The sequence below is a fragment of the Heliangelus exortis genome, chromosome 20, assembly GCF_036169615.1.
Source record: "Heliangelus exortis chromosome 20, bHelExo1.hap1, whole genome shotgun sequence".
NCBI classification, from domain to species: domain Eukaryota; kingdom Metazoa; phylum Chordata; class Aves; order Apodiformes; family Trochilidae; genus Heliangelus; species Heliangelus exortis.
In genome coordinates, this window is record NC_092441.1 from 9,445,825 (window position 1) to 9,464,099 (window position 18,275).

Here is an 18,275-nt window from a genome sequence, read left to right on the forward strand (position 1 = left end):
AGTGCGTATGTGTTGTTGTGCCTTTAGACTTCCAGTCTATAGCTGGGTTTCTCTTCCACTGCTGCTGACACATCCCAGACTGGAGGGAGTGAATTGTGTTCCCTGAAGTGAGTGGTTGTCCAGTCATGGTGTTCAGTGACTGCTCTTAGCCTTCTAGGAACCTTACATTTAACTTCAATAATCCTCATGGAAATGTAGGTAACCATAGTCTAGTTGGAGGAGGGAGGGATGCAAAACAAAAGATGCACAATTAACAGTAAAATTTCCAGAATTTTAAAGTATTTGGCAGAACAAAAGATGAATGGTGTCATTAGTCATTAGCAGTGTCTGATGGATCCATGTTTCTAACACAAGTTTCTTATGGTTATCCTCTGGAAGACTGTTTCCCAGTAATCTCTACCCTATTTCTGGTTTAGAACTCAATTCTGCTTCAAAGTGAATATTTGGGATATGATCTCATGAACAACTTACCCCTTGTCTTCAAAACTGTGTGGAGGGTCTGGGCTCTGCTCTAAACTACATGCAAGAATTACAAGGGATGTTTAAAACTTACTGCCCTTTATGCTTTAAAATTTCCTTTTTTTATTTTTTTAAAATTATTATTTTTTTTATAGACCTTTGCAAACCCATTGAGTACGAGTGTGAAATAAAATACTGTCACTTATTTCTCAGCTACAAAACTAATTCTGGCAGCAAAGCATAATTCCTTTACTTTGGTTTGAATTAATTTTGAAGGTAACTTCACAAAGTTTAAATTGTAGCTTACATGCAGATGTTGCTTGTTCCTGGCTGGCCAGCTTGGATTTCCTGGAGAACCAATAAATGTCATGTATTTGCAAAGTACTTAGAAGTGCTGAGTGTGTGTTAGTGCTTAGTGTGTGTAAGTGCTTAAGGTGTTAAGCTACCCTTGTATTTTTTAGTGGGCTGTTTAAAGAACTGTTGATGTGCACATGGAATCATGTTCATGGTTTTGGCCAGATGTTTTGAATGATGGCAGTCTTGGGAAAAAGAAACCATAGAGATCCTTACTCAAAATGTGTTTTGTTTTTGTTTTTTTAAAAAAAAAAAGAAAAAAAAAAATCTCTTCTAATGCTTTATGGCACCTTTCAAGTGCTAGGTGTGGAGTTTTCCTGTTTTGAAAGTTGTCTTTTGGTGAGGGAGGTCCTTGCAGTTGTATATAAAATGTGGAGGAATTCTACAAAAGAGTGGACAAGCAGAAGTCTGGCAGATATTTTTTCCCTTCTTATTGTGGAAATTACACTATTTCCAACTCTTCTATAAATAGTTATGCTTTTGAATATTCAACGAAACTCAGATTTAATCTATATAATTGCCATAAGTGACTTCATTTTAAGCAAAGACACCTAGCTGTCTAATTCCAAATATTCAACCCATTGTAAGAACTCAGATAATTGCCAGTTTCCAGGCAACCTTCGATCCCTTAAAAGTTCATTTAAAAGAAAGGAAATTGTTTTCCTGGTCATGTAGAACTGCAAGTAAAGAGCTGGATATTTTACCTCCTAATGTGACACTATTCTGCTGTATCAGTGTGTGGCTTTTGGTTCCACTGCTTCTGCCCAGTGTCCCCAGTACATGCTGACTGCCTCGCCTCCTGGTGGCATCTCCTGTCATTTGTCCCACAAAGCTTCTGCTGCTGCACTGTTGCTCCTTCTCCTCCTGCCTCTCTTTACATCTCACAAATACTAAAGTCCACTTAATTATTTTCTCTTCTCCTTCCCAGTGGATCGTATTGTGGGGCTGGATCAGGTCACTGGAATAACAGAGACAGCTTTTGGCTCTGCTTACAAGACCAAGAAGGGGATGTTCCGTACTGTTGGCCAACTCTACAAAGAATCCCTCACCAAGCTGATGGCCACGCTCCGCAACACAAACCCCAACTTTGTTCGCTGCATCATTCCAAATCATGAGAAGAGGGTATGTACTCCAAACCACTCCTCTAATCCCTTCTCTCTACCTGCATCCAAAGTCATGCACACTATCTATGTATTCCTTGTGAAGCCAGATTTCCCCAAGTTCTTACCCAATATCTTCTCAGTGTTCCCCACGCATCCCTTTACTGAGACAGTTGATTTTTTCAGAGGGCAGCCTGAGGAACTTTAGTTCCTTTTTTTTTTTGTTGATATAAATGAAAAGACTAAAACTCAGGCTTGTTTTCTTTGTCCAGGCTGGAAAACTTGATCCACATCTGGTTCTAGATCAGCTTCGTTGCAATGGTGTCTTGGAAGGGATAAGGATTTGTCGACAAGGATTTCCAAACAGGATTGTGTTCCAGGAATTCAGACAGAGGTAACAGCAGTAACAGTCTTTGAGTTTTCATGAAATGAAGTTCTTTGTTAAATAATTGAAGTCATCTCACACTCACACTCCTCCAGTCCAGCTGGAAGAAAATCAAAAGCCATGTATCAGGTCTTGAAACAACTTGAATTCACAGAAGTTCAATGTTACAAATCTGTTCTGAAGATACTGGGGAAGGGGAAACCAATCTAAAATTGACTTATGGAAGAACTTCCATAAGAAATTCCTTAGTTATGCACTCTAGCTTTGCATGTTAACATTGCTGTAGATTATTGTTTGAAATTAAAGGGTTTGTTTTCATTTGATTTCAAGGTATGAGATCCTCACACCCAATGCAATTCCAAAAGGTTTTATGGATGGTAAGCAAGCCTGTGAGCGCATGGTAGGTGTTTTGACATATATATTGTTACAACATTGAAAAGTTAAAACCAAAATTTCCCTTTCCTTGATGTGAAAACAATGTGCTTGCCTCTCTATTCAGATCAGAGCATTGGAGTTGGACCCCAACTTATATAGAATTGGACAGAGCAAGATTTTTTTCCGAGCTGGTGTCTTGGCACACTTAGAAGAAGAACGAGATCTGAAGATCACAGACATCATCATCTTTTTCCAGGCTGTCTGTAGAGGATACCTGGCTAGGAAGTATGTTAATGGTTTGGTTTTTCTCCTGGTCATCTTAAGTCTCTTTGACAGGGAATTATGCATAAAAACTTAAATTTCAGGATATATTTTCTTAAGAAAGCATGTTGCTTGATAGACTGTAGTTCTATCCAGTGCTGACAGGTGAAATTTTACTTAATAATAAGAATTGGTACCTTTGTTCCATAGCAATCTCTCTTTTCCTTAATCTTCCTTTTGTGACACATGCAGCTGTTTGCAGTACATGGCTGTAAAAAAAGTCTCTTGCTGCACTATAAGTTCTTACTTCTAGTAAGATACAGAGTAGAGATACTCTGGAAAGCTACTCATTGTCTAAACCCATCCTGATTTTATCTTTTTAGAAGAACATCTGCTAAGAGTAAGAACAAACAGCATTTGTAATATTGTTTTCAAAATGGTGTTCTGACTCTTCATGCAAAGAACTAATGTTTATAAATACATGTAGTCACTGAAACTTAAATATAAGCCTGTTTATGGTCTGCAAGTATTCTAGGGTTGGATAAAAATTAAAACACTGAACAGATGCTTGGCTGTATTTAACATGAAATGTTTTGCTCTTTGTCTTCAGGGCCTTTGCAAAGAAACAACAACAACTGAGTGCACTGAAAATCCTGCAGAGGAATTGTGCTGCATATCTGAAGCTCAGGCACTGGCAGTGGTGGAGAGTCTTCACAAAGGTTTGTTGTATTCTGTCCCTTTGACTCTTGTGAATAGGAAAATGCAAGTTCTTACTTAACTCATTTCAAATCTTTGCAGGTGAAGCCTCTTCTTCAGGTCACTCGTCAAGAAGAAGAACTTCAAGCCAAGGACGAGGAGCTTATGAAGGTGAAAGAGAAACAGACAAAAGTGGAGGCAGAACTTGAGGAAATGGAAAGGAAACATCAACAGGTTTGTACCCAAGATCAGCTCTTGATAGGTAAAATTTTTATTGCACTGTATCCCATGTGAGGGAACCATGTTGGAGAGACACTTGTAAGCAAAAGCTGAGCTAACAGCTTTCATGCTGTGCTGGAATTGGAATAGGAAGATAGAGCATGATCAGTTCCCCCTGGAATGCAGAAACTTCATGTTAAGGAAACAGCACTTTTTTTTTTTTTTTTTCCTATTTATCTCCAAGATCCCTTCCAACCTAAGCCATTCTGTGATAACCAAGAGAATAAGCACTTCTATGTATATACACTATTGTATATCCTTCCATGATTCAGTAGCAGTATCATTTTCCTTTTCATATGTGTGCTCATGTGTTTAAGACGTGGAGAAGCAGTTAGGAAATTACTGAACAAAACTGAAAATTAATTTATGATGCAAAGTGAAACTGACAGCAGTTTAAAGGATGGCTGAAGGGGTGTAGAGATAGACACTTATTTATCACTGTGGTAATTTTGAGATATGCTAGAAGTGGGGTGGTTACTAGAATGGCAAAGCAGTAATTCCTGTTGATGAAGGCCTGGCCTCTGAGGAGTGTCTGTGATGGGTTTGTCTGAGTTTGGAGGAAGGGAGACTGATGGAAGACTTCATTCAGGGAGATCCAAGGAGGGGAAGTGGAGAGGGAGTGCTGAGCTCTTCTCCCTGGGATCCTGTGGCCAGAGCATGTGGGAATGGTTCAAAGCTTCCATCAGGGGAGGTTCAAACTAGCTATTAAGAAACATTTCTTTACCAAGAAGGTGGCCAAATACTGAAACCTTTGTAGAGAGGTGGTCATTGCCCCATGCTAGGTGCTTGAAAAGTCAATGTCTTGTCAGTATGTCAGTAAAGACAATGTCTTTACTGTGCTTTAACTTCTAGTCAGCTCTAAAATGGTCAGGCAGTTGGGATTTGTGATTTGAGGTCCCTCCCAACTGGAACTATTTTAGTTCTATTGTCAAGTTTATATAGCAAGAAGTAATGCATTTCCAGCTCTGTTTTGATGACTCCAAGTGCCAATGTCAGCCCTGCTGCCCGTGACACTGCTCTGCCACTGTGCAGAGGAGCAACCCAGGAAACAGACACTTCCCTCATCCTTTTACTGCTGGTAAAACAAGGAACATGGATCAGGGACAGTGGGGTCTGGTCCTTAAACTGGGGAGTGGGTGAGAGATATTGCTTTAGCCCTGCTAAGAATGTTGGTGTCTCCTGGGCTGCTGATAAAGCCAGGGAGTCAAGAATTGGTGCAGAACTTGGTCTCTGAGTAATTTTTTGGTTGTCATATGTATAACCTCTCATGAGAGAATTAGAAGTAATGTTTTTACACCTTTCCTTTTCCATTTGCAGCTTCTAGAAGAAAAGAACATTCTTGCAGAGCAGCTGCAGGCTGAGACAGAGCTCTTTGCAGAAGCTGAGGAGATGAGAGCCCGCTTGGCTGCCAAAAAACAAGAATTGGAAGAAATTCTCCATGATTTAGAATCCAGGGTTGAGGAGGAAGAGGAAAGGAACCAAATATTGCAGAATGAGAAAAAGAAAATGCAGGGCCATATTCAGGTATGCCTCTTGGTGACTGGAAATGGAAAAGCACACAAAGGGACAGCTGAGGAGGGGAAAGCTCCCTCAGCATCTCTGGCATAGAGGGAGTTAGAAATTTAACACCATGTGTGGAATCAAATTGATTTATATATTGTTTTTCTTTTCTCTTCCTATGATCTCCAGGCATATGAGGGTTAGGAAAGAAAAAGAGAAGTAAAAATTCCCAGTTGGTAGCTATGGCATGTGCAGATAGAGTGTGGGGGGAGCAACCAGGAATGACTGCATGGGGCTTACCTCCTTTCTTACAGAAACAGAAACCATTGGGATGCTGTGACTTATCAGAAAAATGTTCTTTTTTTGACTGGAATCCAATAGATATCACCCAGAATATTCCTTCTTTGGCTTTTACAAAACTAAGACAACTTTATCCCCTTCAATTTACTTGATATTTTGTTTTTAAAATCAGATTACTTTGGTTTATTTTGAATGCACAGAAGCTGTGAAAAGGGGAATACCTGAAAACTTTCTTCCTTTCAGGATATTCAGGGTACTTGAAAGGGGAAATAAACCCAATGTATCAGAGCTCTTGATGCCTTTTATTAAGCATTCATTAATGTGTGGCATAGAATCTTATTTAAAACTGAATACATGGTTACTTTTCTAGCTTCATCCAACTATTTGTGCCCATATCTGAACTCTTTCATACTGAAGATTCATACTGAATGAAGATTCATACTCAGATTCATACTGAAGTCTGTTTCATCACTTCCCAAACACTTCCACCATAACACCAGACACCATATTCAGATGCAGTGTGGTAGAGAATATTTTACAAAGAAAATGTATTTTTAGTTAGGGTAGGAGGATTTTTCTTTTAAAAAATGGATTTTTTTACCAGAAACGTATTTTAAAATTTATTCACTAAATAATAAATTTATTTATTTACAAATTTATTTTAAAATCCGTGAAGATGTGAATAATGTGGAAAATGCACCTGCCTTTCTTCCTAGGACCTGGAGGAACAGCTTGATGAGGAGGAGGGTGCTCGACAGAAGTTGCAGCTTGAAAAAGTGACAGCTGAAGCTAAGATCAAGAAGATGGAGGAAGAAATCCTCCTGTTGGAGGACCAAAATTCCAAATTTTTGAAGGTGAGACCAGTATGCACTGTGGAGATCCTGCACATGCATAGTAGTAGCACCAAGTAATACCTCTGAAAACATTTGAGACCTGCTGTTATGTTCTCTGTAGAGTTTGTGTTTGAAGATTTGGGGTTTGAACAGGTTGAAGCTGAGATACTCAGAGCTTCTCTTAAACTGACCTTTAGAGGGGAGGCATTTGCCACACTCTTTCCAGTTTCATGAGTCTTTCAGGTCTTAGACCTGGAAACAGTGTTTATCAGAGCTACCATTGTTCTTTGCAAGCAGATTTCCCAAAGTGTGCAGCAAAAGCTGTCCTGAGACCAGGCTTCCCATATGTTAAATCCTAAATCTTAGAAAAAAAATATTCATGTTCCTGTACTATTCCAATTGACCCTGAATATTGACAGGTCAGTCACTTGAAACAAAATCTGTGTTATCCATACACTACATGGATTTTGTACATTCAGTTATTTGTGCTGCCTAGAGACTCTTCAAATATATTTTATATTTGAATATAATCTCTTTCTCCCTTTTCTCCTACCTAGGAAAAGAAGCTGATGGAGGATCGGATTGCTGAATGTACTTCTCAGCTGGCTGAAGAAGAAGAAAAGGCTAAAAACTTGGCCAAACTGAAAAACAAGCAAGAAATGATGATCAGTGATTTGGAAGGTTTGTTTTTGCTACTCCTGCCCTTTACCAGCTTGGACATCAGGATCCAAAGGAGTGGATCTCTTGTTGCAATGGGGGCAGGAGCTGGGCCAGTCTGCTGAGTGTAACCTAATATGTAGATACCTTAATATCTAAATCTTGGAACAGATTTGTGTTGTTTCTGAAACTTGCTGCATTTGGCTGCTTTGATCTTTCTCATGTTTAGCTTGTTTTTCATTTTTAAGACTCCGTTTCATTTCTAGATGCTCTCAGAAATTCATGTTGTTGCACACACTCCTTACTGACAAGGTAAAACATCTGTCTCTGGGGAAGCTGCAACACTTTAATAACACATTAGAACAACCTGTGTCAGTAGGCATTCACTAGGGTTCTAATATTTATTTTTTTTTTTAAATAAACAAATCTGAATTGTTTTGCTTTTCCTAATTCTTTGTTCAGCTAAAATGGTTCAGTTTCTCTGGCCATTTGATTGTTTTGCTTGTGTTGCCACAGAGTAAACTTAACCCTATCTATAACCTTTCCTGATTTTATTTTATTTCTTTTAAAATTAATTTATGCCTGTGAATAACTATTGGGCAACCTTAATAAACTGCCAAGTCAAAAGTTGCAAAATATAAGGCAAAGTTGCTCTCTGTACCCTAGTTTGGAGTTTTAAAATTTACTTTATTGTGGCCTGCCTTGATACATATTTTAAAACTTGTGCTTATGGCTGAATACCAAAGTGAATTCTATATAGGAAGGTATTGAAGTAATATTGGTGGTGATTCTATGAATCATAGAATTTTCCAGGTTGGAAGGGACCTTTAAGATCTAGTTCCAACCCCCCTGCCATGGGGATTGATGGACATTTTCTTTCAAAATCATATTCAGAGAGCTTAAGATGGGCATACATGAGCTTTACTTGTTGGAAAATAATGCTTGAGCAGTTATACTTCAGTCAGGACCAGTGTTTCTGAAGTTATTTGATAGATGTGTTTGGTTGTGGCACTGTTCCAAGACTGACCCTAGAAATGGAAATTTAAATTTTAAATGTAAGGCATACTATTTCTTGGCTAGAAAAATACAGTAAAATATTTACTTTTGAGATGATGTAAGAAGCCGTTAAGATCTCTCTGCTAGGGTCTTGGCACTGCTAGGCACCAAAATTTGAAAAAAAACCCACAATTCAGTTTACTGTGTGCTTTCTCAATTACAAAATTGGGTCTTATGGCACTGTTCTAACTGTTGCTTACTAGTATCTACAAAGAGAAAAGTGCATTATTTTTTCTTCCAATGAGGAACTGTTTAGAGAAAAAACAAATCCCAAGAAACCCTGAATGGCTCTAAGATGATTCTTGAACATGGCTCCCTCTCCATGTAGAAGATGATGTCCTGATCCAGTAGCAGGCTTAGGAAAAGGTGTGAGAGAAATCTCTGCACTGAGGATCCACAAAGTATTGAACAACTCTAATTTACATTTATGCTAATGGATGTAGAACTGTGCTAATGTGGTTGTGCAAAGCAAAACCTTCCTGTGACTTTAATATCTAACTTTAGCTAACTGGAAGCAATGCAGCCAGGAACTGTTCTGATCAGCCAGCAGGCAGATCACCTGAATATATTTCATTGCTGTGGCACTGTTAAGTGGATGGTTTTTTACAAAGTGCCACCTTAGGGCAGGAGTGTGATGGTAACACAAATTCCTGAAAGCAATTCCAGGATTCCAAAGCTTTGCTGAATGTCCATGGGATGCAGGTCAGTGGTGCAAATACTTGCAAGAATGGTTTATTTATCCAAGCTTTTTCTAAACTGCACTCTTTTCCAGCAGCCCTTCTGGAGTCTAGCCTAGCCCTGCCAAACTATGCAGTACCATTTTTTTCCAGTCTGTAGCTGTTCTTCATTTTTGAATCCTGATGTCTGTGATCACCAGGCCTACTGTTAGATCCCATTCCATGTATTTTCCATCAAGATGAGGTTATGTTTCTGTTTCAAAGTTTTTTCTCCAGTCACTGACTTCTTGACTTTCTGCTGTTCTGTCTTTCCCAGTCACCCTTCCAGCTGCAGACTGGAGAAAAAATTGACACAGCATATATTAAATTTCCCATCCTTTTTGCCACCCCATTGCCCTGCCCCTGAATCTTCTGAGGATGACAAGAGAGCAATTGCTTAGCAATATAATTCTTTGCTCCCTTAGAACGTTTAAAAAAGGAAGAGAAGACCCGTCAGGAATTAGAAAAAGCTAAAAGAAAACTTGATGGTGAAACAACAGACCTACAGGACCAAATAGCTGAGCTGCAAGCCCAGATTGAAGAACTGAAGATCCAGCTGGCCAAGAAAGAGGAAGAACTACAGGCTGCTCTTGCTAGGTCAGAGCATGGTGGGGCTCAGAACTAGAGAAACCTACTTTCCCAGACCAAATTTCAGCTGGCTGCAAATTACCCCTTAGAACTGGGAATGTTCAAGCAGAAGCCAGTTATGTTTGTACTAGAGCATCTCTAGACAGCTGGTTCAGCCTCAGGGGAGAAAAACCATGTAATTCTGAGAGAGCCTTCATGCTGGTCAGGGTACTTGGTGTAATGTATGTCCTCCTCAGTCACTGACAGATTTGTGTGGCAGTCTTGCAGCCATACGTTAAATATAAGCTAAATACCTTTTCTGTTTTTTGAGTAATGATACTTAATTTTGTGGGAAGTGAAAATTCTACAGACTGTGTTGAGGTCTACAAAACTGGAATACTTGAATGTTAATGTGAAGGCTTGGTTATTGGGGGTGCATTTGTAATACCAAAGGCACTGTGCTGCTGCTTGAGAATAACAGTGCAGTAGAGGTTTTCTATCTCTGAAGTTTGAAAAGATCTATTTTAGTCAAGTGGCAAAGTTCAGTTACCATTTGTGTCCATAAATAAAGCCAGACTTCTCTGAGAATGGACCTGAAATTACAGGTATCCTAACTGCTGTGCCTCTTATTTAACAGAGGGGATGAAGAAGCAGTTCAGAAGAACAATGCACTGAAAGTGATAAGAGAGTTGCAGGCTCAGATTGCAGAACTCCAGGAGGATCTTGAATCAGAGAAGGCATCACGCAACAAGGCAGAAAAGCAGAAAAGAGACTTGAGTGAAGAGTTGGAGGCTTTAAAAACAGAACTGGAAGATACCTTGGACACCACTGCAGCACAGCAAGAGCTGAGGTAGGTTTGTATGTCTGTAGAAGGCACCAGTAAAACTGACCTTTAATTAACAAAACTGAAATGTTGGTTTTGATAACCCTGGGTGCTTCCTCTAGGACAAAACGAGAGCAGGAGGTGGCTGAACTGAAGAAAGCAATTGAAGAGGAAACCAAGAACCATGAAGCCCAGATCCAGGAAATCAGGCAGAGGCATGCTACTGCCCTGGAAGAGCTCTCTGAACAGCTTGAACAGGCAAAAAGGGTGAGAAGAAAATGAATTACAGAAATCTATTTGTCTGCTTTGGGCCTTTTTATGAGCAGCATCAGCACACTGATCCTTTCCAGGGCTCTCTGCAGAGCTGGGGTGTCCTCTGTACAGGCACAACAATTGCAACTGAATCAAATCTATCCTGACCTATTAGACAGTCTTGACAGGAATCAGGAAAGAGTTCATTAGACTTGGTAACAAGTCCAGAAGTAAATTCATGTGATAGCTGTGGGAATTCTCTAGCAGCCCATGTGTTTGTTTGTTCAACAGCAGTTCCCTGCATGAGTGAATGGCAGAACACTCCCAAGCAAGGTAACTGTAATGTCAGCACTCACAAATAATGAGCTGTGAGTACAGGTGGTGTAAAAGTTCTTCCAGCCAATCTTCATGCTTGTGCTGGATATCTGTGGAGCAGCTTGCCAGTTTGCAGAACTCTCTGGTAACCACCACCACCTGAGGAGGCACATCTGGATCACTTGTTGGGACATACAGTTATTCCAACACTCATTTCACATTTGTGAGACTGTATTTCTGGTCATTCACAAATGTGTATGTGGACAATTCACAGACTGTAGTGCTATTTTTATGTAGGGAATACTTCACCAGCTTCCTTAGATTAAAATACTAAGTGAGAAACATCCTAATTAAAGATGGTGCAAATTATGGTTTATTCACCTGAAGGTCTTATGCATCTCTTCTGCTCCTCATTCATTAATATTCTCAATAAGAGCATGAAAAGATAGAAAAATACCCTGCAATCTTAAACAAAGATCCTGTGGTAAGGTGATGTCAGTTCTGGTGATATAGTAAGAATGGCAGTTAAACATCCTTTATGTCAGTTATTACTTTTTACAAAAGATTTTTGACAAATGTCAGTGCAGTGGTGAGAAATGCTTTGTTATGCCCTTCCATGCTGCTTCCATGCTGCTAAATTCAGGGCAGCTTTAGTTGATATCTTTCCTTTTATTTCTGTGAGATGAGCCATGCTGATGTGTTAATAGGCACATTCCTTCCTACTTACAGTGTTCTCAGTCATTTTGCAGCACTGACATCCCAGATCTTGTTGGATTCATAGAAGTCTCTATCCTCTGGTCCTCACAGTCACCTGTGTTATCTGAGAGTGGAACAACTTGCATGAACTTAGTCTTTGGCTACCACAGAATGTTCCATGGCAGCATTTTAAACAGTCCTTAGTTACAGCTTGCTGAGCTCTTGTTTTGTCTTGGAACTTCTAAATCCAAATTGCTGGACTGAATATTTTTAGCAGAAAAATATTGATACGTAACAAGGTGTTGAATTTCTTTCTTTTTTTTTTTTTTTCTCCCCAGTTCAAAGCAAATCTTGAAAAAAACAAGCAAGGCCTAGAGTCAGACAACAAGGAGTTGGCTTGTGAAGTGAAGGTGCTGCAGCAGGTCAAGGCAGAGTCTGAACATAAGAGGAAGAAGCTTGATGCTCAGGTGCAAGAGCTGACTGCTAAACTCTCAGAAGGAGAAAGGCTGAGGGTGGAACTGACTGAGAAAGCTAACAAGCTGCAGGTAAGGTGGTATGGAACTCCTAATCTGCTGAAAAATAGGCAAGAAAGTAAAAGCCTTAACCCTCTGCAGAGAGGTGGCTAGGAGAAATGGCTTTCAGAACATAGCTGGGTCTAGAGGAACTGGGTCTGTAGTTCATGTGGGAGGGAACCTCAAACATGCACTCGTGTACTTGAGATGACCTTAAAGTGGTGATGTGCTGATGTGATTGCTGGAAAACCGTGACCCTAATTCTGAACTGGTCTATATGAGAGCTACAGTGGCTTCTCAGGTACCTGACTTCCCATCCTGGAGACCAAATGGAGCAGGTCATACAATCCCACAGCACCTCCAGGAGGGACAGGGGATCAGACCCAGCCAGCACGGGGTTAGGAAGGGCAGGTCCTGTCTGACCAACCTGAGCTCCTTTTAGCACCAGGTGATCCACCTGGGGATGAGGGGAAGGCTGGGGATGGAGTCTGCCTGGACTTCAGCAAAGCCTTTGGCACCATCTCCCATAGGATTCTCCTGGAAAAGCTGTCAGCCCAGGGCTCAGCCAGGAGCTCTCTGTGCTGGGTTAGGAACTGCTGGAGGCCCCCAGAGAGTGGTGCTGATCCAATTGGTGTCCCCCAGGGATCAGTGCTGGGCCCAGTGCTGTTTAATGTCTTCATTTGTGATTTAGATGAGGGGATTGAGTCCACAATTAGGAAATTCACAGATGACACCAAGCTGGGGGGAGTGTGGATCAGCTGGAAGGCAGGAGGGCTCTGCAGAGGGACCTGGACAGACTGGAGAGTTGGGCTGATCCCAACGGGATGAGGTTCAACATTCCAAGTGCTGGGTCCTGCACTTTGGCCACAACAACCCCATGGGGAGCTCCAGGCTGGGCACAGAGTGGCAGAAAGGGAGCTGGGAGTCTGGATTGCCAGGAAGCTGAAGAGGAGCCAGCAGTGTGCCCAGGTGGCCAAGAATGCCAATGGCATCCTGGGCTGGCTCAGGAAGAGCGTGGCCAGCAGGTCCAGGGAAGGGATTCTGCCCCTGTGCTCAGCCCTGGGGAGGCCACAGCTTGAGTCCTGTGTCCAGTTCTGGGCCCCTCAGCTCAGGAAGGAGATTGAGGTGCTGGAGCAGGTCCAGAGAAGAGCAAGGAGGCTGGGAAGGGATCCAGCACAAGTCCTGTGAGGAAGGGCTGAGGGAGCTGGGGGTGTTGAGGCTGGAGAAGAGGAGGCTCAGGGGAGACCTCATCACTCTCTCCAACTCCCTGAAAGGAGGTTGGAGCCAGGGGGGGGTTGGGCTCTTTTCCCAGGCAACTCTCAGCAAGACAAGAGGGCACAAGAGGTCTCAAGTTGTGCCAGGGGAGGTTTAGGTTGGACATTAGAAAGAATTTCTTTCTGGAGAGGGTGATCAGGCATTGGAATGGGCTGCCCAGGGAAGGGGTGGATTCTCCATCCCTGGAGATATTTCAAAAGAGCCTGGATGTGGCACTCAGTGCCATGGGCTGGGAACCACGGGGGGAGTGGATCAAGGGTTGGACTTGATGAGCTCTGAGGTCCCTTCCAACCCAAATGATTCTGTGTGAGATCCTGTAGGAGGCTCTGTTGACAGCTTGGGTTTTGGCTTGGGTATGGAATTGAGTGGATTGGGCTGACCTCATTTGTTAGCTCTGAGATACTGATTGGTGTTGGCCACAACTTTCCTCTTGTGCTTCAAAGCTGGGAGCCTGACAGACAGGCATTGCAGGTGAGGGCCTTTTCTTCTGGGTTATGGTGAAAATGGACAAAATGCAGTCAGGGTTGACTTATAAACCATAACAATGAGCACTTGAGGTCATGCTCTGAAGTGCTTCAAAGGGGGAAAGGCCCAGTTCTTTTTGAGGGAAGATTTTGGGCAGTCTCTCACTGTATGTGCAAGTAGCATAAACCAGCAAGAGTTGGCACCTGGCAGTAACCTTTTCTCTTGCAGTGATGCTTTAAACCCAGCTGCTATCCTGATAATCTCTGAATTAATGGTCCTGTAAAATACACAATCCTATAATTAAAAATAGGATTTAAGTCTGAATGCAGATACTGGAGTGACATGCTCTGCTAAAGAGCACACCTAATTATCCTTATGATGTGCCCTTAAGGTCAAGACTGACATCCAACTTCAAGTTTCCACCCAAAATTTAGGATTTTTAGCTTCTTGTAGCTCTGAACTGGGATCTCTCATTGTCTTGCCATTCCTGGAATTTGTTGAGGTTTTGTGTTCTGCAGTTCCAGCTCCCAGTGGGATGTCAGCTTTGCCTTGAGTCAGCTGCATTCTGTTACCTTTAAACCCCTTGCTTTGCAGAACGAGCTGGATAATGTCTCAAGTCTCCTGGAGGAAGCAGAGAAGAAAGGCATCAAGTTTGCCAAGGATGCAGCTAGTTTGGAATCTCAGCTTCAGGATACACAGGTGTGTGTGCAGTGAAGCTTGGAATTGGCAATGAAGCTTTATTTCTCATTTAAATGCTGGATGCTTAACAGAAAATACATTTTCACTGATGGGTTGGGAAGTCCCTTGGGTAGAAGCTGTATTTCCTACTGAAGTCTGGTAAAATGCCCTGTGCAAGGACTGCTCAGCCACAGGGGGAGCCAGTTTTTCATTATCAAAGATTTGCTATTTGATAGAATGTAGCCTTTCAGTTTCTCTTTTATTTCCTTGTTTCTGTCGGGGGTAAATGTTAAGTAAAAAAAAAAAAAAACCTAAAAAAACCCCACAAACTAAATTAGACAAAACAAAACAAAAAACCCACAAACTTTTGAAGTAGAATGTCAATGTAAATAAGATCCTAAAGGTGTATGAAGGGCATGAGTGACAATATCCTGTCTTTTACTGACAGCTTAATTCTTGAAACTGCCAGTGTTTGGTTTCCAGTGAAATAATCCAGCTCTATGCATATATTCATCACTGGGGTTTCCCCCCTGTTAAAAAAATGCCAATGGTGACTACTTGAATAATGCTCATCCCCTTGGAGAGGTCTGTGAGGAGCAGGGGGGTGAGGGGCTGTGGTTGCCCCTCTTAATAGTTTCCACTAGGACAGAAGTTTCCATTGCCAAATTACAGCTATCTTTAAACTGACCTTTATATTTAACAATGCAGCAAAACTTGGAAGCATGCTGCCATTGCAGGAGTTGCTGCTGTGTATTCTTCCCAGGTGGTTTAAAATTGGGTCTCATCTGAAAGAAAAATTTCCAAGGTGACTTCTGTTCTTATCCCATTAAAACCAGAAAAGAATCAGCCTTTAACTTCTAGGACAGTGGCATGAACTGGCTGATCACAAAGATGCTTTATAAAGGTTTTAAGTGTGCCCAAAATGAAAGAGTGCTGTTTGAAACCCCAAATTACAAGGGTAAACTTCATAAGCATGTCCTCCTGCAAAAATCCTGTGAGAAAAATAATCAAACAACTCTGTGTAGAGTAAGGGAGGGTGGGAGCCCAAGGGCAGTTAACACACTGTGAACCAAACTGAACTTTGGGTCTGCCCTGTTGTGTCCCAGGAGCTGCTTCAGGAGGAAACTCGCCAGAAACTCAACCTGAGCAGTAGGATTAGGCAGCTGGAAGAGGAGAAGAACAACCTACAAGAGCAGCAGGAAGAGGAAGAGGAGGCCAGGAAGAACTTGGAGAAGCAGATGCTTGCCTTGCAATCACAGGTAAGCTGTTGTAAGTGACAGGACTTCTGGAAGACCCACACAATCCACGTGAGATTGAGGAAATGTGTTGGGAGAACTGTCATGATATTTGCATATGTGCTTGACCAAGTTTTGGAATAAAATTTCCTGTGGTCTTGCTCTGTTGCAGTAATGACTGGCACAACTAACTGCAATGGACAGGACTTTCCCCTACTTAGTACTCTGCTATCTCAGGATATTTCTTTTACTTTAGCTAACAACATCTATTTCTGGTTTTGATAACTGGACCTGATGCCTTCCTTTTGTTACTGTGATGCACTAAGGAAGATGATTTTCTTTCTTTCCATTTCAGTTGGCCGATGCTAAGAAAAAGGTAGATGATGACTTGGGAACCATTGAAGGCTTGGAGGAAAATAAGAAAAAATTATTGAAGGACATAGAATCCCTCAGCCAACGCCTAGAGGAGAAGGCAATTGCTTATGATAAGTTGGAAAAGACAAAAAATCGGCTGCAGCAGGAGCTGGATGACCTGATGGTGGATCTGGATCATCAGCGCCAGATTGTTTCCAACCTGGAGAAAAAGCAGAAGAAGTTTGATCAGGTGGGCTGGTTTTCTGTCATCCTGCTCTTCCCTGTTTATTTTTTTATATAGGGCATCTAATTTAGAGTGTTAGGGTATAAATGAGCCTTGGAGGGTCATTGAGAAGGGTCTGACAAGAGGCCTGTGGTTATTGACAAATCTTCTGTGAGCACCTGTAAGAGGAACTTGTCACTTAAAATTTCACAGAGCTAAATGCCAACTTTGAAGCTTGTTACTTCAAGTAATGAGTTCTTTATATACAAAAAGGAAATTATAGTGGAACAAAAACTGAAGAGTAGTATTGTAATTCCTTGAGGTAGGCTAAAAGAAGGATGTGAAGACTGGGAACTATAAATAATATAAAACTGATTCAATCCTGATTAGCAGCTTGCTTCCCTCATCTCATCCCAGTGTAGCTGTTTTCTTACTAGCACTTTGTTCAAGATTGAGAAGACCAGACAGCTTCTGAAGGCCAATTAAACTTGGAGCATTAACCACTTCATTGACTAAAATAGCTGAAGCAGGAGAGACTTGATTACAGAACTTAGGAGATGGATTCATTATTTCTTATGTTCAGATGCTGGCAGAAGAAAAGAACATTTCAGCCAGATATGCAGAGGAAAGAGATCGTGCTGAAGCAGAAGCAAGAGAGAAGGAAACCAAAGCACTGTCCCTGGCTCGGGCTTTGGAAGAAGCCCTGGAAGCAAAGGAAGAATTTGAAAGACAGAACAAACAGTTGCGTGCAGATATGGAAGACTTAATGAGCTCTAAAGATGATGTGGGCAAAAATGTAAGTATGTTTCCACACTCTGTTTTGTTTCATACTACACAGGGAATAACAAAGGGAAACTTCCTGGTTTGAAGAAATATATTTGACACAAAAATAGGTCTTTCTGAGGCTGATTTATCACCCATAATTCTGGAGAAATTAATTCAGAAAAAAGGGTTTTTTTTTAACATCAGGCCTCTTCAAATGACATGACCACATGGGGAGCAGAGGTTGCTGGCCACATGACTTGTGGCACCTGCACCAGATTTAAGAGCTTGTCTTGCTACTGCTTTTTCTCTGTGACATCTCTCCAGCCATCTGCAGAGATGTTTGTTGGTGTTCTCTAATACAGACTTAGAGATGCTGCTCTGCCTCTTCTGATGAATTGCCCAATTCAGAACATTACAATGTAGAGGACTGAGTTCATGTAACATCTTATTTTAGTGTTAATAACTGCTGATGTTGAGACTGGTGAGGAAGAGGGTCTGATTAATATTTGTGGCTTAGGTCCATGAACTGGAGAAGTCGAAGAGAACTTTGGAACAACAGGTTGAAGAGATGAGGACTCAGCTTGAGGAACTGGAGGATGAACTACAGGCCACAGAAGATGCTAAGCTTCGTTTGGAGGTGAACATGCAAGCTATGAAAGCCCAGTTTGAGAGAGATCTGCAAGCCAGAGATGAACAGAATGAAGAGAAAAAGAGGATGCTGGTTAAACAAGTATGTCTGTTTTACAGTACTTCATAGTGGGAGGGGTGTGAGGATTTGCAAAGTGATTTGAGAGTCTCTGAAAGGTGCAGTGGACACTGTCTGTACCAAAATGGATTATTGGAAGGATGTAATAACCTGCCCTCACTAGTAACTTCCTACCAGAAAAATAAAACTCTTGGTTTAAAGATCCCATATTGTAGAAATCCCAAGCACTGATCTTCTCAGAGGCTGAGTGAGTCTTGCTGAGGACTGGCTGCTGCCAGCTGTTGGTGTTAATCTGCCACTGGTGCTTCTCCAGAAACAGAATACATGCAACAGGGGGTTGGCTACTGTTGTGTTTCAAGGGCAGGGATGTGTTATTTGAACCTCCAAGCCCATACTATTTGATGTACAGGAACAAATTCCTGGATGCTGAGGTAGACT

The 18,275-nt window shown here is 41.5% G+C and overlaps 2 protein-coding genes across 8 annotated transcripts in view; one reads left to right on the plus strand and one right to left on the minus strand.

Annotated features, from left to right (window-relative positions):
- The window catches only part of LOC139805752 (uncharacterized), a 335,505-nt gene that overhangs the window by 166,775 nt on the left and 150,455 nt on the right, over nucleotides 1-18,275 (minus strand). The gene's annotated exons all lie outside the window — the stretch shown is intronic.
- MYH10 (myosin heavy chain 10) overlaps nucleotides 1-18,275 on the plus strand; it is a 100,494-nt gene that overhangs the window by 72,275 nt on the left and 9,944 nt on the right. For both annotated transcript variants that reach the window (XM_071764489.1, XM_071764490.1), the window contains 18 exons: nucleotides 1,742-1,935; nucleotides 2,186-2,307; nucleotides 2,629-2,698; nucleotides 2,798-2,958; nucleotides 3,545-3,653; nucleotides 3,733-3,864; nucleotides 5,227-5,433; nucleotides 6,426-6,563; nucleotides 7,100-7,223; nucleotides 9,397-9,568; nucleotides 10,176-10,388; nucleotides 10,484-10,628; nucleotides 11,963-12,169; nucleotides 14,471-14,575; nucleotides 15,661-15,813; nucleotides 16,145-16,393; nucleotides 16,950-17,162; nucleotides 17,649-17,861. In XM_071764489.1, coding sequence (XP_071620590.1) covers nucleotides 1,742-1,935; nucleotides 2,186-2,307; nucleotides 2,629-2,698; nucleotides 2,798-2,958; nucleotides 3,545-3,653; nucleotides 3,733-3,864; nucleotides 5,227-5,433; nucleotides 6,426-6,563; nucleotides 7,100-7,223; nucleotides 9,397-9,568; nucleotides 10,176-10,388; nucleotides 10,484-10,628; nucleotides 11,963-12,169; nucleotides 14,471-14,575; nucleotides 15,661-15,813; nucleotides 16,145-16,393; nucleotides 16,950-17,162; nucleotides 17,649-17,861 — 2,927 coding nt within the window. The remainder of the gene's footprint in view (nucleotides 1-1,741; nucleotides 1,936-2,185; nucleotides 2,308-2,628; nucleotides 2,699-2,797; nucleotides 2,959-3,544; nucleotides 3,654-3,732; nucleotides 3,865-5,226; nucleotides 5,434-6,425; nucleotides 6,564-7,099; nucleotides 7,224-9,396; nucleotides 9,569-10,175; nucleotides 10,389-10,483; nucleotides 10,629-11,962; nucleotides 12,170-14,470; nucleotides 14,576-15,660; nucleotides 15,814-16,144; nucleotides 16,394-16,949; nucleotides 17,163-17,648; nucleotides 17,862-18,275) is intronic.